Consider the following 16,723-nt stretch of genomic DNA (forward strand, 5'->3'; position numbering starts at 1 on the left):
TCAGTTTATCAAATTCCGGACTTATTTTAAACATTTATTTTTTCACCCCCGAGAAGAGGTGAAATACACCCCTCGGAGCAAAATCACACATCGGCACAATATCACTTTTTCTCTGTTATGCCAAATTTCATATCAATCCAAGCGGTTCTTTAAAATTTGGAGGTTTTGCAATATTTTACCGTGGGGGAAGGACTATATGTTTTTTTCATCCTCAAGAAGGGGTGGCTTTCACCCACCAAGTAAAAGCAATCCTTTGCTCAAGTCCAATAATGAAGTAGCGGGCAAAAGGGACCTAAATCCAAACTTTCATGCAATTTTCTGGTGACACAGAAAATTACGCGGTATCGCCGTATTTTACGTTCGTTTACTGGCCTACAAGGGACAGTCACAATATTCCCTTTAAATATTTTATTATCTGAGTTCTTCTTCTTCTTCTTCTTCTTCTTCTTCCTTCTTATATGTAGTCTGTTTCTTCTTCAATATTAGCCTCCTAAATTGTTTAAATTATCGCACCATCTTTTTCTTGGTCTGCCAATACTTCTTTGTCCATCTGGTGACTTATCTCATGCTATTCGTACTATCCTATCCTCTGCCATTCTACTAATGTTTTCGTTTCACTCTTGTTTCTGTTTTGTCACCCATCCATTTATGTCTTCTACATTGCATGATCTTCTTATGTTTTCACTTCTCTCTCTATCCAACAGACTTTTCCGTGATATTCGTCGGAGTATTTTCATCTCTGTTGTTTCTAGTAGTCGTCTCGTTTTAGATGTGTCAGGTCTTTTCTTCCGCCGTGTATGTTAATATAGGTCTAATTGCTGCTTTATATATTCTTGCTTTTGTGTCTTGTCTTAGGTGTTTGTTCTTCCAGATTGTGTCATTAAGAGAACCCGCCGCTTTACTTGCTTTTCAGCTTTGTTGTCGTACTTCAACATCTCCGTAACTAGTTATACCTATCTATTGCTAAATATCTAAACCTTGCTTCCTGCTTTATTATTTTCCCATCCATTTCGATTTTCTATCGTAGTGGGTATTTAGATGTTGTCATATTGTCACCCATCCATTTATGTCTTTTACATTGCACGCTTTTCTTATGCTTTCGCTTCTGTCCCTATCCAACAGACTTTTCCCTGATATTCGTCGAAATATTTTCATCTCTGTTATTTCTAGTAGTCGTCTCGTTTCAGATGTGCCAGGTCTTGTCTCTGCCGTTTATGTAAATATAGGTCTAATAGCTGCTTTATAGATTCTTCTTCTTCTTGTAGTGTCTATCCGTTTCGGATGTTGGCGACCATCATGGCAATCTGCACTTTGCACACTGCTGCTCTGAAAAGATTTGTAGTGGTTGTGTTGAACCACGTTCGTAGATTTCTCAGCCAGGAAATCCTTCGGAAATAGATTCTTGCTTTTGTGTTTTATCTTTGGTGTTTGTTCGTCCAGATTGTGCCATTAAGAGATCCCGCCGCCTTACTTGCTTTTCAGCTTTGTTGTCGTACTTCAACATCTCCGTAACTAGTTATACCTATCTATTGCTAAATATCTAAACCTTGCTTCCTGCTTTATTATTTTCCCATCAATTTCGATTTTCTATCGTAGTGGGTATTTAGATGTTGTCATAAATTTTTTTTGCTGATATTATCATATTATATTTTTTAAAAAACCATATAGAAGTAAAAACTTCTTTTGTATATTGGTATAAAAAGTTTTATTAAAAAACATAAAAGTCCTCCAAAATGATTTGCAAAACGTTTTCAATCTGAATCAGATCATCCTCAGTGGGTTCTGCTTCGTACAAGAAACTAGCAACTTTTTGAAAAAGATTACATCGATATTTATGGTTTACATAATAAATAAGTGGTAATTATAGCGACTCCAAGTCGATGTTACAAGACGAAATGTGTTAGGAGTGCTCAAAGGGCAACATGGTTCCCTGCTCGTTAAGAACTTGTGGTTCTTGCCAGTTCAATGGACACAGACCAACCCTGTTGCCCTTTGAGCACTCCTAACACATTTCATCTTGTAACATCGACTTGGAGTCGCTATAATTACCACTTATTTATTATGTAAACCATAAATATCGATGTAATCTTTTTCAAAAAGTTGCTAGTTTCTTGTACGAAGCAGAACGCACTGAGGATGATCTGATTCAGATTGAAAACGTTTTGCAAATCCTTTTGGAGGACTTTTATGTTTCTTAATAAAACTTTTTATACCAATATACAAAAGAAGTTTTTACTTCTGTATGGTTTTTTAACTATGGTATACAGCCAGCTACAGGGACTTTCCCATTGATTTTATTATATTTTTTGACTGTTGTATTGAAGATGTGTGTTAATATGTGGAGATCGTCTTCTGCCGCGGCGATGCGTCGTCTGCATAACATAATATCGCCTATTTTCTCAGTAATTTTAAATGCAACACCCTGTATTTTATATCACTATTAAAAAGTACCATTACCGTACTTTATTTTTAGGTAACATTCACTATGTCTAAATTTATAAGTTTTCGAGATATTTTCATTTTTCAATGGACCACACAGTGTATTTCGATGTGTTAATTTACAAATGCTTCGTAGTGTAAGTAGCTTATTCAATGATCGTTTTTAGGCGTGCACATATTATGTGTTATTAGGTATTTTGAACACCTTATGTAATTAAATATTCAAAATATTTTATTAAAAGTAGCTTTTAATTTTTTCAAACATGTTTTTCTTGTAAAATGTATTACTGATAAATTATTTTTCGTTCTTTATTTGTTACATTCTTACATTTACATACAAAAGTAGTGTTAAATTGTTTTCACAAAATGTTGTGTTTGTGTGTTTTTTTGTAAAATTTATTACTAATAAATTATTTTTCTTTCTTTGTTTGTTACATTTACATACAAAAGTAGTTTTTAATTGTTTCAAAAATGTTGCATGTTGTGGTTGTGTTTTTTGTAAAATGTTTTACTAATAAATTATTTTTCTCTTTTTATTTGCTACATTGTTACATTGATTACCGGATTGATAATCAGTAATCGTCAATTGTCAATTCAGTCATGGCTTACTTAAAATTTGAAAAAATTTAGACACCTAAAATAATTTGCTCTGAAAAATGAAAATATCTCGAAAACTAATAAATTTGGACATTGGGAATGTTATATACCTCGTCCAATTTACTTACCGTTGCACGTCATCCGCGCCATAGCCTGTGACACGATACCAACACGAAATATTTAGGCGTGGGTGTGTTCTTTTTTAGAATCAAAATGATTCTAAAGGGGAACACACCTACCGCCTAGATATTTCGTGTTGGTATCGTGTCACAGGCTATGGCGCGGATGACGTGCAACGGTAAGTAAATTGGACGAGGTATATAAAAATTAAAGTACGGTAATGGTACTTTTCAATGGTAATATATAATACAAGTACAGGGTATTCCATTTAAAATTACTGAGAAAATAATGTACTTGCGTTTTGACTCACCCTGTATTTGATATAAAGAAAGTTAGCAATGTCAATAATTTTTGAAAATTTTGACAATAAATAAAAAAATATGGCATTAATAAACCATTGCTGTTGTGCTTATTTTTATTTATACAGGAAGTTGAACTTGTTACGATTTTCATATAAAATTGGTTATAACTTTGTAAATACCCTGTATAACATAACAAACCTTTATATTTTTGTGATGGAGAAGTTAACAGGATTTCGAATATAAAATGAAATATAGGGTGTTCTATTTAAAAAAACATATGTTTGGCCTAACAATGTGTTACAGAACACCCTGTAACACTATAACTAATTTTGTAATGTGCACCTTAAAGTTGGCTACAATTTTTGTTATTAACTTTTATTGCTATCTATTACTATAGCGGATCTATTGAGCTTCACCCCACTAATCAATCACCCTGTATAGTCTGTATACTCTCTATACAGAGTGAGGTAAATAAAGGGCCTATTAGAAATATCTCGAGAACTAAAGGCAACAGAATCATGACAATTGGAATAAAGGGGTTTTGAAGGATGATCTATTAAATGAAAATATTTTCATCTGTTTGCAACTTCCGGTTATACCGGAAGTTGCTTATAACTTCGTTTTTTTTAATGGGACACTCTGTATATTTTTACATTTTTAGATTCTCTTCGATGTCTTCTTTCTTAAAATATGAGGTTTTGTAATATTATACAGGGTATTTTAAAAGATAATTACGTTTTTTTTATTAATTTCGTAGCAAAATTAACACCCTGTAGAACTGTAGTAGTTTGACATATAAAACTCTACTTACGTTCAAATGATTTTTACTATACTCAACTATTATTAAGAATCATTAGTATAGCTAAATTTTTAATTTTAGTATACAGGGTTGGTCGAAACTCGGAATGAGTATTTTCTGAGTTTTCTTAAATGGAACACCCTGTATTTTAGTATTGTAATGAAATTATATTTTATGGTACTTTTTTATTTCTTAAGCATTCCCTATACCTAACTGCTTTAATTTGTGCTTAATTGTTAATCGCACCAACAATCTTAACTACGTAGGTATTTTGATAGCTAAACCATTATTGGTAATTTTAAGGACCAGTCTGGATTAATATGTATTTATTTCTGAAAAATTATTTGGGATTGAGTATTTTCAGGGCCAACCTAATAAAATTGGACGTATTTTTTGTTGCAATTAATGTTTAGCTTGAATCACCAATAACTCACAAATTAAAGCAGTTAGGTATAGGGAATGCTTAAGAAATAAAAAAAGTACTATAAAATACCATTTCACTACAATACAAAAATACAGGGTGTTCCATTTAAGAAAACTCAGAAAATACTCATTCCGAGTTTCGACCAACTCTGTATACTAAAATTAAAAATTTAGCTATACCAATGATTCTTAACAATAGTAGAGTATATTAAAAATCATTTGAACGTAAGTAAAGTTTTAGATGTCAAACTACTACAATTCTACAGGGTGTGAATGTTGCTACGAAATAAATAAATAAACGTAATTATCTTTTAAAATACCCTGTATAATATTACAAAACCTCATATTTTAAGAAATAAGACATCGAAGAGAATCCAAAAATGTAAAAATATACAGGGTGTCCCATTTAAAAAAACGAAATTATAAGCAACTTCCGGTATAACCGGAAGTTGCAAAGAGATGAAAATATCTTCTACTATCTAGATCATCCTTCAAAACCCCTTTATTCCAATTTTCATGATTCTGTTGCCTTTAATTCTCGAGATATTTCTAATAGGCCAGTTATCTGCCTCACCCTATAGTGTCTATACTAATATTATGTACTTATTTGAGTTAACCATTGAATTTTTTTTAGGTACTAACCCAAATTACCAGCGTCGTGGAACAACTCGTCGTAGTCGGATGCCTGGACAAAATATTTACACCTACCTACAGAGACCTTTTTATGACCACAACGATAAGATCAGTGATGTTCGAGGGATTTGAGTTTGCCAGATCATCATCAGATGTTGGATATGCTTGTGAAGTAATCAGACAGCAGATCATCGAAAAAACTAAAAAAATGAAAAACATACGAAGGATATACAGTAAAGAATATCCAGGAATGGTGGAAGCTTTAAGATTCTCATTTTTAGGATTTGTAAGTAATTACTGTTCATATCTAAAATTTTTACAAAATCGTGCACTCTTCTCATTGCTTCCCATATAGTTGTTTCTTGGGCACGCTATCATATGCTTTTTCCAAGTCAATAAAAATCATATGCATTTCAATATTTTTTTCTGTGTTATCTTCACTAGTCTCATGATGAATATATTATCTATTAGCTAGATATGATCTGACTTTTCGACATCCGACTTTTTCTTCACCATCCCTCTGTAGTTTTGTTGACTTTTGTCACCTTTTTTGAAAATGTAGGACATATACCCTAGATTCCACTCATCTGGAATCTCTTCTTCTGCTTCGATTTTATTGAACAACACCCGTATAAAGGATACGATCCTTGTGCCTCCATATTTCAGCAGTTTCATGTTTATGTTCCCTGATCCTGATGCTTTGTTGTTTTTGGCTTTCTTTAGTGCTTTAGTTATATGTTTCTCTGTGATTTCGGCTTCCTCCATTATTGTTGTTACAAGATCTTGTGAGATATAGGTACTCAAGTCTATTCTCCTATAGCAGTTTTCTGTAATGCGTTGCCCACTCCTTTGATGTAATTATCTGTAGGATATTTTACTTTGTCTATTACTTCTGATATTTTTTATTTTTTCCATGCTTCCATTGATCTGATATACCCTATCGTGTTATCTATGTTTCTGTACATTCCCTCCCAGTGTTCGTTCTGGTCGACCTTTGGTTCTTTATTCATTGCTTCATTTGTTGTCTGAGGGTAAAATATTCTTCTCTTGTTCCTGGGGTTCTGTTCTTTGGCCATTTATGAAACGTACCTTTTTCTTTTTAATCATCTCTTCTAGGTCGTCACTATATTTCTTCAAATATTTATTCTATACCCAGCATTTCATTTGCCGCTTTGTTTATTTTTTTCTTTATACGTTAATAAATTTGTGTTGGGATTTAATCTTCATTCATCTGTAGCATAATCTGTAGCCTATTCCGATATTATAGTGTTCGAATATTAAATTGTTCCGAGGCATCCCGTTGGTTCTTTGAGCATTGCTTCATTGTACGATAGGTAGGTTGCTAACCTCGTCTATTAGCTAAAAACTTAAAAAGCTTAGTAATAGCACAGTATATAGAGGTTCCACAGTAAAACCACTCCTCTGTCGACGCTTTGATCTCAAGAAGTAATACCGGCAGTACGCAATTGGTAATTCACCAGTGGTGGATGCGGGTTTTCCCTGTTAAAATCCGTACGTTTCTATGCGACTAGCAATGCGAGAGTGGGGGCAAAAGCGACTAAGAACATTGCGTGGTCGCCATGCGCGACTACAGATTTTACTTTTTTGGGAGAGTGGTTCTACTGTCCCTCTTTATACTGTGGTAATAGCCAAAGAACCAATAAGATGCAAATTGGAGTTACACAATCAAATTATACAACAATCAATGACTTTCTAATATCTGGGAATTAATCTATCAGCCGACAACAATATCGAAGAAGAGGTAAAAGACCAAATAATTAAAGCCAGTAGAACGGCCGGATGCCTAAACGACGACACAATTTGGAAAAACAAAGCATCTAAGATTGGAAACACAGGCCCGAATATATAAGTCAGTTATTAGGCCAGTTATGACTTGCATGGCCAAAACAAGACCAGATACAAGCAAAGCACGACGACATCTGGAGACCAACAAAATGAAAATCTTAAGAAGGATTGCTGGAAAAGGACTACAGGACAGGGTAAGAAGTAAGGAAATCAGACGCGCATGTGGGGTAGACAATATAAATACCTGGGCAAAGAACAGAAAAGAAGAGTGGAATGAGCACATAAGCAGGATGTCTGAATCAAAGATAGTAGGAATAGCCAGGGACAAGTCACCGTTACGCAGAAGAAGTATAGGACGCCCAAGGAAAAGATGGAATGACAATTTAGGGGCAGAACGAAAGGCACCGTTGAAGAAAAACAGGCAGTACTGCCTATATAAAAGAAAGAAAAAGAATATTAAATTATAGAAGTTCTACTTTTTGCCCCGTATTTGCGATTTATTGCATCTTCTCGTCTCTCTGGATATTGTCTTTTTGTCATCTTCCCGTAGGTATATATGAATTTCCCTAGTACCACTCTGTGGTTACTTGCATATTCTGCTTGTCTGTATACTCTTACATCTACTATTATGATTTTGCTGTCTTTTCTTACTAATATTAAATCAATAATTGATCTTTGGTTTCTACTAAGTTCGTCCCATGTGTGTCTATGTATGTTTTTATGCTGAAATCTTGTGTGGGTTATGACAGTCTAATTTTGTTAATGGGAACTCCATTTACCTTTGTTCCAGCTGTTTCACCCTCAAGAGCTTTTTTCAAGACCTCTTCCGAGTAGGCATTAAAAAGAATTGGCGACAACACGCATCCCTATCTCACCCCATGTCTGATTTTAATTTCCTCTGACAGCTGTTCGTTAACACCTACTTTTGCTCGTTGCTTATAGTATAAATTCGATATAATATACATATAAGGTCATTGCAGTGTAACTTCTTTGATTTCAGGACATGCATTAATTGTTCATATCATACTTTGTCGAATGCTTTGTTATAGTCAATACTTACTTACTTACTTTCCGTGTCCGGAACACCAACAACTTTAGATTCTGTATTTCCAATGGTTGGCCACATAGATGGCCCTGTCATTTGCTATAATTAAGTTTTCTTCTGTGCAGGTCTCTCTCATCTCTGTGCATGATAGTAGATGCCGGCTGGTCTAAACCGCGCCACAGTCGCAGGTATCGTCCTCCTGGTATCCCCATTTTTTCAGGTTACTAGCACAACGTGAAACGCCGGTTCTTAGTCTGTTTAGCGCTTTCTAAGTCGGATACGGTAAATTGGGTCCAGCAGCCATTTCCTCTGACGGAGGAAAATGTATCGCCGTAGCTGATGCTTGCCATAGGTGTATTCGGCGCGTCTCTGGCGCTTCGGGGATCGATCTTGATATTTTCAGGAAGCTTTTCCGAGATCTTAGTCTGCTTGGCTGAGTTTGGTGGTCATATAAGGGGTGTCTTCGGTCCGTCTCCTGCTTTTTTCGTTCTACCTCTGACGAGACCGTCCTCCTGATAGGTGGTGGAGCAATTCCAGCTATGGGGTATACCTCTTCGATGGATGTCGGTTTCAGGCAATCCGATATTATACGAACCGTTTCCTTTAGAGCCACGTCGACGTTCTTTGCTTGAGCAGAGTTTGACCATACTGATGCTCCAAACTCCGCGGCTGAAAAACAAAATGCGAAGGCAGAAGTGCGGAGAGTATGTGGTTGTGCTCCCCATTTTGTATTAGTTAGCATGCGGATGATATTATTTCTGGCACTCACTTTCTTCTTGACATCTTGACAGTGGTATCGGTAAGACAGAGTTCTATCCAGACGGAAGCCAAGTTATTTTGGCGTCTCGTTGTGTTACAGCATCTGACCACGCCATTCCACCTCCAGCGGCCTTCGGGCATGCTTGTTTCTCAGGTGGAAAGCACATACCTGGGTTTTTGTGGAATTGGCTTTCAGATGGTTTTTATCGTATTATAAAGCTAAGTCTCCCAGGGCATGTCAGTTTCACTTCGACTTCATTGTAGGTTCTTTCCTGAGCTGTCACAGCTATATCATCAGCGTAAATAAATTGCCTTGTTTGTTGGTGTATTGGTTGGTCGTTGGTGTATATGTTGTATAGAATCGGCGCGAGGACACTTCCCTGTGGTAGCCCATTTTTTTTGGTCCCTCCACCGACTGTTCTTGGACTGGAGCGTTACGTAGAAGCGTCTTTTCTGGAGGAGACATTTCACTAACCTTGTTAGTCGGAAATTCTTTGTAGTTTCGTAGAGTTTTGCGAGTAGCTGTTGATGGTTAACTGTGTCATAGGCGGCAGTTAGGTCTATGAACGCTACTCCTGTTATTTCCTTCCTTTCAAAACCATCTTCAATATGTTGGGTGAAATTAAGAATTTGACTGCAGCAGCACTTTCCGGGTCTGAATCCTGCTTGTTCTGGAATAATTTTAGTCTCCACATATTCTGCGATCCGGTTCAGTATCATTCTTTCAAAGGCCTTGAAAAGGTGGCACAAGAGAGAGAGACAGGTCTAAAATTCCTTGTATCCGCCGGATCCTTCCCTGGTTTTAAGAGGGCTGCACTCTAGATTTCCTCCAGATTTTGGGGATTTGCAATGTACGGATGCAGCAATTCATCATTTTTACGAGTTACTCTACGGTATTTAGTCCAAAGTTCTTTATTTGTTCTGTTCGTATGTCGTCCAGTCCAGCCACTTTATTATCTTTAATTTGGTGGATCGCGCCTCTCATCTCCTCTAGACAAAAAGAGTTACCTAGAACATCTCTTTCTTCGTCGATATTCCGTTGAGCTCTCACCTTGTTCTTTCTTGATGTCGTCTTACCGTTCATTAGAAGACGATGGGCTATCTGACCGGATGTGACTTCTGTCATGTTCACTGCCGGAGCAGCGGGATCGTTGCCAAGATTCCGAATCAGCTCCCAGGCACGTCTGCTGTTTTGTTTCATGTCCAGACTCGTGACCAGCTTGCACCACCTTTCCGTTCTGTTGGCGGATATCACATGTAACATTTCCTCCCCAGCCTGTATTGTCGCTTCCCAGAGGTCCTAAAACGTCTTAAATCGAGAAAAGAAGAATTTTTAGGTTTTATTTTTTTGTGAGCGCAATTTTACTTTAAAAAATCTGAAAAAATTCAAGAGGTTGTACCTTTTGAATACAAAACAACCTGATTTTTTTTTCAGATTTTTATAATGAAAAATGAGCACAGGAAAATTTTTTGAAATTTTCAAAAAAATTTTAGGTTTTGATATGATTTGGCCAACTTTTAAATAGTATTTTTATGTACTTTTTGCCGTTCTTTTGAATGGCAGAGGCAGAATTTTTAATATCTGAGCGGAAAGAACGAAAAAATCAAAATAACCGTTTTTTGCTGTCTCGAGATGCATCTCGGGACAGCCAATTTTAGGATTTGGGATCCTGACTACAACAACTGAAAAAAATACTAAAAGTGTGAATTTTGTCATAAAATTTGGTATGTAGGGTTATAATAATATTTGGAACAACTTTTCCAAATAACTTTTTCCGATATCTCTAACGCGAAGCAAAGCGAATCGCATATCGAAAATTCACCCTTTTTGTGGATTCGCAGTAGGCCGCGTTTAAAATTTAAAGTTCAGTTGGCTATTTTAAAAATTGTGAAACATCACCCTGTATGACTGTGCAAAATTACAAATCTGTATATATTTTGATAGCCGAAACATAGGGGTGTCTTCATCTTAAATGCGACACACTGTATCTTATCAATTTGATAATTTATTGCAACTAACATAGTCGTATTTTTTATAGAGTCAAAATACATATACAATCAAAATACTGATTAATTCACTAATTTTATCATAAAAAGTTCAAATTGATTGCATTGAAGTATTGAACCAATTAATGTGTAATAATATAATATAATACACAGATGAGTGAATTTTATGTATGGAAACCCTCAATTATCTCGGAAACGGCTTGCACGATTTTTATAGATTGTGGTGGGTAGGGGTTTTCTAATGTGGCCGATATTATATAGCAATACTTACATTGTTGTCAGATCTTCCGTTTTTCTGAAAATCTAATTAACTTTCTTATTTCAAATAGTTTTTTTCAGTTGTAGTCAGGATCCTAAATCCTACAGCCAAAAACGGTTTTTTCGATTTTTTCGTTCTTTCCGCTAAGACATTAAAAATTCTGCCTTTGTCATTCAAAAGAACGGCAAAAAGTACACAAAAAATACTATTTAAAGGTTGGTCAAATCAAATTATCATGACCTAAAAATTTTTTGAAAATTTAAAAAAATTTTCCTGGTCTCATTTTTCATTACAAAAATTTGAAAAAAAATCAGGTTGGTTTGTATTCAAAAGATACAACCTCTTGAATTTTTTCAGATTTTTTAAAGTAAAATTGCGCTCACAAAAAAATAAAACCTAAAAATTCTTCTTTTCTCGATTTGAGACGTTCTAGGACCTCTGGGAAGCTAAAAATTTGCATTAGTGCATAATTTTATATCCTTTATCGACAACATAAGTAGCGGGGCTGATCGGTGCGGAGGTATTTTTGACCATCTTATCCCGCTATAGCCTTTAAAATTAACTTTCCATTGATTGCAGAAAACGGAGAGCCCAGACGGAATCTACACTTTAAATAGAGGAATTGACGATATCTCTAAATTGGGAAGAATTATGCAATGGAACAATTCCCATTACCTACCTTTTTGGGGCACGTCACAATCCATTAACAACGACACCTGTCAATTAGTAGAAGGTGGAGACTCGACTATGTACCCGCCTCATGCTACCAAAGACAAAGGTTTTGTAATATTTTCAACTGATATATGTAGGTATGTATTATTTAAGATTTATTTAATATTTACTAGACTATTTCATTCATAGGAGATTCTGACCAATAGAAAGCTACAGAAATCTGAATTAAATCAATAATTTTTGATAATCTCCCGTCGTTAAGTATATTACGTCAGATGCCCTTCGTTGCTACGAAAAAATACATTCAGTGACATTAATGACAATTAATGTTTTAAAAATTATAAAAGTGATGACTTTCAATCGTCAAATATTTATAAAAACTGTGTGTTTAATGGTACTTACATAAATAAATTACAATAAAATTTTGGTTTTGAACAGTTTTATTCATGAAATAATCGCAACAAATTGCACTCGACCTCTGAAATTAATATATAATTTTTGCTCTCGTGACACTTTGACATAATTTTGTCGCCTTCGGCTCGTGAAATTAAAACTGTCAAAGTGTCACTCGGGAAAAATTCAATAATTTCAGAGCTCTTGTGCAATTACTACTGAAAACTTTTGTATAATTTAGGGTTCATATACCTACATATGCGAAATCATTAAAATAATTTCCTATTTGTTAGAACTGTATCAATAAATGTGGTTCACAAGAATTAGGAGGGGTAATTAAGTTATACAGACAATAGTTGAATTAAGAGTATACAGTAGCGCGTCATCAATATAACTTCGGGAGATAGTATCGTACACCTTTTTTCGTAAGGTCTGCGAAACTTTGGCAACAGTGCTTCGGAATTGTTTGACATAAATTGAATGTGACATTAACTCACAGGCGCGCTATATTCGCGATGAGAAACAAAGTATCTGACCTCTGGTGGAATAAATTTAAACTACTATAAGTGGTATAAACAAACAAGAAAATTGTTGATCTGAATGGAATTTGGTCACTATCAACAAATTTTTAGTAAATTTCAGCATGATGAGTACATTAAAATATTTTAAATCAATTTGGTATTGTTCTGTTCCTCAATTGAATGTTTGTTTATACCATTTATATGGGCCATTTTCCTGCATTCGACCTGCCCTCTATATTCCGTTTCAATCGCGAATAGAAGTAATAGAAAACAATTTTGTTATTAGTAATTAAATATTTATAAAAATAAACCAAAATGGTTAAAAAATTTATGTTAACATAGGTATTTGCGCGAAATAATAATAATAATCCAGCAAACAGACTTGAGCCCAGTTACGTGATGATTACGTTAAATTTACGGCAAATTTCAACGAATACGTAACTCGGTCATTTATGACGGGAAAAAAACGTATTTCAGTGCCAAATCATTCACCTATATATTAGTGCTCCCTTTATACATGTTTTTCATTAGAATAATATAAAATCATAATGACGAATATAGTACATGCTTTTTTATAATAGTTGTGAATGTCGGTTAAATCGCAAATGTACGTTTATTTCACGTAATAATCACGAAACAGAAATAACTTCCTTTGGTTAAATTTTGAGAAATATTTTGGAAAACAAAATTTTACAACGGTGTTGGTTAAATACGTATCGCTTGAATTTTACTCACTGCATTTTATGGACGTCTAAAAATTAGATGTATTTCACGTAAAAGTAATGTAAATAATACCAATATTTAAACAAAAAGTTTATGATTTCGCTTTTAAGATCATTTGGCATAACTATTTCAATCCAACCTTGATTTGAAGCTATTTTTGCTATTTTTTTTTAAATATCACAGGAGCTAAAATGATGTTGAGTCTAATTTTCAAATCGCGCGCGGTGATGACGTACTACCAAGCCTTTCTTCACCTTGAAATACCGTCACGTGACTAACATAGTTGGTTTGAAAACTAAATTAATCGATTTATCGAATAACACGTTTCGATAGGATTATTTTTTTTATATTATTCTGGTATTGAAATAGATTTTTAGTAAGACCAATTAGTTAATAGTAGAAGAAATTTTAAAACAAAAAGAAAATATGTAATACTAATTTAAAGTAAGTAGAATAGTTTAACTTTAATTTAAAAATATTCGATTTTTTTAATCGATGATCATAACCTCTAAAATCTGCTACCAGCTTCTCACAGTTCTAACAACAAAAAGTGAAACGAGAAGTGCTTTCTTTCCCTCGTTTTATTTTAGGCGGGTTTATTTATAATAATGTCTTTCCGGTCTTTCGTATTAATGTTTACCTCACTGCTCGAGGGTTGAAGTGCCGATGGTGCAATTAGAAAAAACAAGAAGTGTCCTCGAGATAAAAATTGACCTGTGTTGTGTTTGCATATTTTATAATGTGTCTTTAGGTCGGTACCATTTTTGGTGCATTATGTTGTATAATAATTATACAAGATAAATGTTTTTAAAGTCTCTAAATTCTACTAAATAAATACATTGTTAATACTTTATATTATGCTTGTTTTATTTATATCATATTATATGAGGATAATAATTGCGTGAATCATAAGTTAATTAAGGTCGAATTATTTACGTGAACCGAGGACGTATCTTTCACTTGAAAACTAATATATACGTTTCCTAAAAGATACGTTAATCAGCACGTGTTTGCAACGTGAATTTCCCGAAACATCTTATTGCTATTTAAGGTAAATAACACGTCTATTAAAGACGAGTTATTCACGTAATTTAAAGACGTATTTTCAATGTGACATTCCAACGAAATTTTCACGTGAAATTCACGTAAGCAATTTACGTATATTGGTGACAAATGTACCCAAAATTCACGTATTTAACACGTCGGTCTGTTTGCTGGGAAATGATCATTTCGGTGTGAAGCGTAACAAGAGCCGTCTTATTTTATTTAGGTAGTTCATAGAGCGCCAAAGGCCACACATATGTATTGTACTACCCACATTGTACTACAAATTGTGTGGTACGTTATCCTGGTCCTACGTTCAAAAGTTGTTATGCTTCTTTTCATGAGCATTTTTCAGTGTGTCACAAATGATAGAAAAAAGGATAAGTCCGTGATAATATACATTTTAGTGACATGACATTTTAGTTAAATCTGAGAGTTGTCACATTTTATTTGCAATTTATTGGCATAAAATCAAATCAATCGTGTTTATTGTATTTATAAAATGGTATTTTCTTTGAGTTGTATAGTCTCATAAATTGTACAGATTATATTCGTAGATATATTATATAATTCGGAAATAATTTTTTTTTCGATTATAGCGCCATCTATTGACAACTAGAATAAATGTTATAAATGTTACCGACAAAATGTAATCACCGACGTGCCTTTTTTCTGTCACATGCAATTTAATGCGTTAGAAAGAAATCGAAAAACTGTGACGCATTGAAAGCTCTTCATGAGAAAAAGCATATACACATCGACGTCCGTTTCATTTTATGTTTTGACTTAATTTGTTTGCAAATGAATCGTGACGCATGGGAAAAGTTATAGCGGACGAACATATACTGTGACGAGCAAGCCAATAACCGGCAGAATAACGCAAAAGATGGAAAACATAATACATTGCGAAGTAAAGAGAGATGAAACTAGTAGAGGTGAAAATTATCGGTATAAACATCGGTATAAATTAACATTACATACATTACACAGTTTCCCACCTTTAGACGTCTGTGACGGGAGTATTTTATAAAATTCTCCTGTCACAGTGGCAATTGTCATATTCCTTCGATACGTCTAAAGGTGGGAAACTATGTAATATAATGTTAATGTATACGTTTATATCGATAATTTCCACCTCTACTAGTTTCATCTCTCTTTACTTCTACTACAAATAGAAAAAAACATGGAAAAACTTCCACACAAACGTTACAAACACATTAAAACATCATGGCTGGAGAGGAATAGTTGACCTCAAGCAACTACTCGTATAGTTGACAATAACCAACAAAGATGTTATCATAATAGTTTGTGTTGTTTTAAAAAAATGATCTATTGATTTCACGTTTACATATGCATTTTCTTCTTTGTTTAATTTTTTTTCATAATTTTGTGTATATAAAATATCACTTTATTTTTCTCTCTGGGTATTTTTTTTCTATTTTTGTAACAAGTAGCACTTAACAGGGGCGGCCCGTCAGGGTAGGCAAGGTAGGCGCCGCCTAACCTCTTCAAATGTACAATAATAAATTATTTATTAATATAAAGTACTTATTTCAAAACTGTAATTTATAAATTTTGATACAGTACCTAAGTATCTAAAAATCTAAAATAAAACAAAGCTACTTTTTAATTCATCTCTGAAGTTGTAATAATTATTGTACGGTCCCCGTAGCGTAGCATTACTACGACGGCTTTACCCTAGGGCAGGCTTTTTAAAAAGTAGCCGAACAGAATTCGCATTTGTCTCACTCTTTACGCTAAGCACAGCGGCTGTATTGTCACTTGCCTGGCCGTGTATTTTCGGGCTATAGGTAGGCTAGATTTTTTTGAGCCTTTGACATTGGTTTTGCGGAGCTGCATCTCGGAACTGCCAATTGCATGTTTTAGGATTTTGCATCTTGACTACCAATTCTGAAAAAAACGAAAAGTTCGAATTTTGTCATGAAATTTGGTATGTGGGGTTAGAATAATATTTCTAACAATTTTTCCAAATAACTTTTTGCGATATCTCTAACGCGAAACAAAATATTGAAAATTCGTCGTATTTGTGAATTCGCAGTAGGCCGCGTTTAAAATTTAAATTTCAGTTGACTATCTTAAAAAGTGTAAACCATCAAAATGAATGACTGCAAAATTTCAAATCTGTATTTATTTTGATAGCCGAAATATAAGGGTGTCTTC

At 34.3% G+C, this 16,723-nt stretch overlaps 1 protein-coding gene across 1 annotated transcript in view; it reads left to right on the forward strand.

Moving 5' to 3' along the window:
• The window catches only part of LOC114329376 (sensory neuron membrane protein 2), a 164,856-nt gene that overhangs the window by 52,473 nt on the left and 95,660 nt on the right, over positions 1-16,723 (forward strand). The window contains exons 5-6 of the mRNA XM_028278453.2: positions 5,315-5,599; positions 11,769-11,998. Of these exons, the coding sequence (XP_028134254.2) occupies positions 5,315-5,599; positions 11,769-11,998 (515 nt within the window). The remainder of the gene's footprint in view (positions 1-5,314; positions 5,600-11,768; positions 11,999-16,723) is intronic.

Source organism: Diabrotica virgifera, chromosome 9 (assembly GCF_917563875.1).
Source record: "Diabrotica virgifera virgifera chromosome 9, PGI_DIABVI_V3a".
Classification (NCBI taxonomy): Eukaryota; Metazoa; Arthropoda; class Insecta; order Coleoptera; family Chrysomelidae; genus Diabrotica; species Diabrotica virgifera.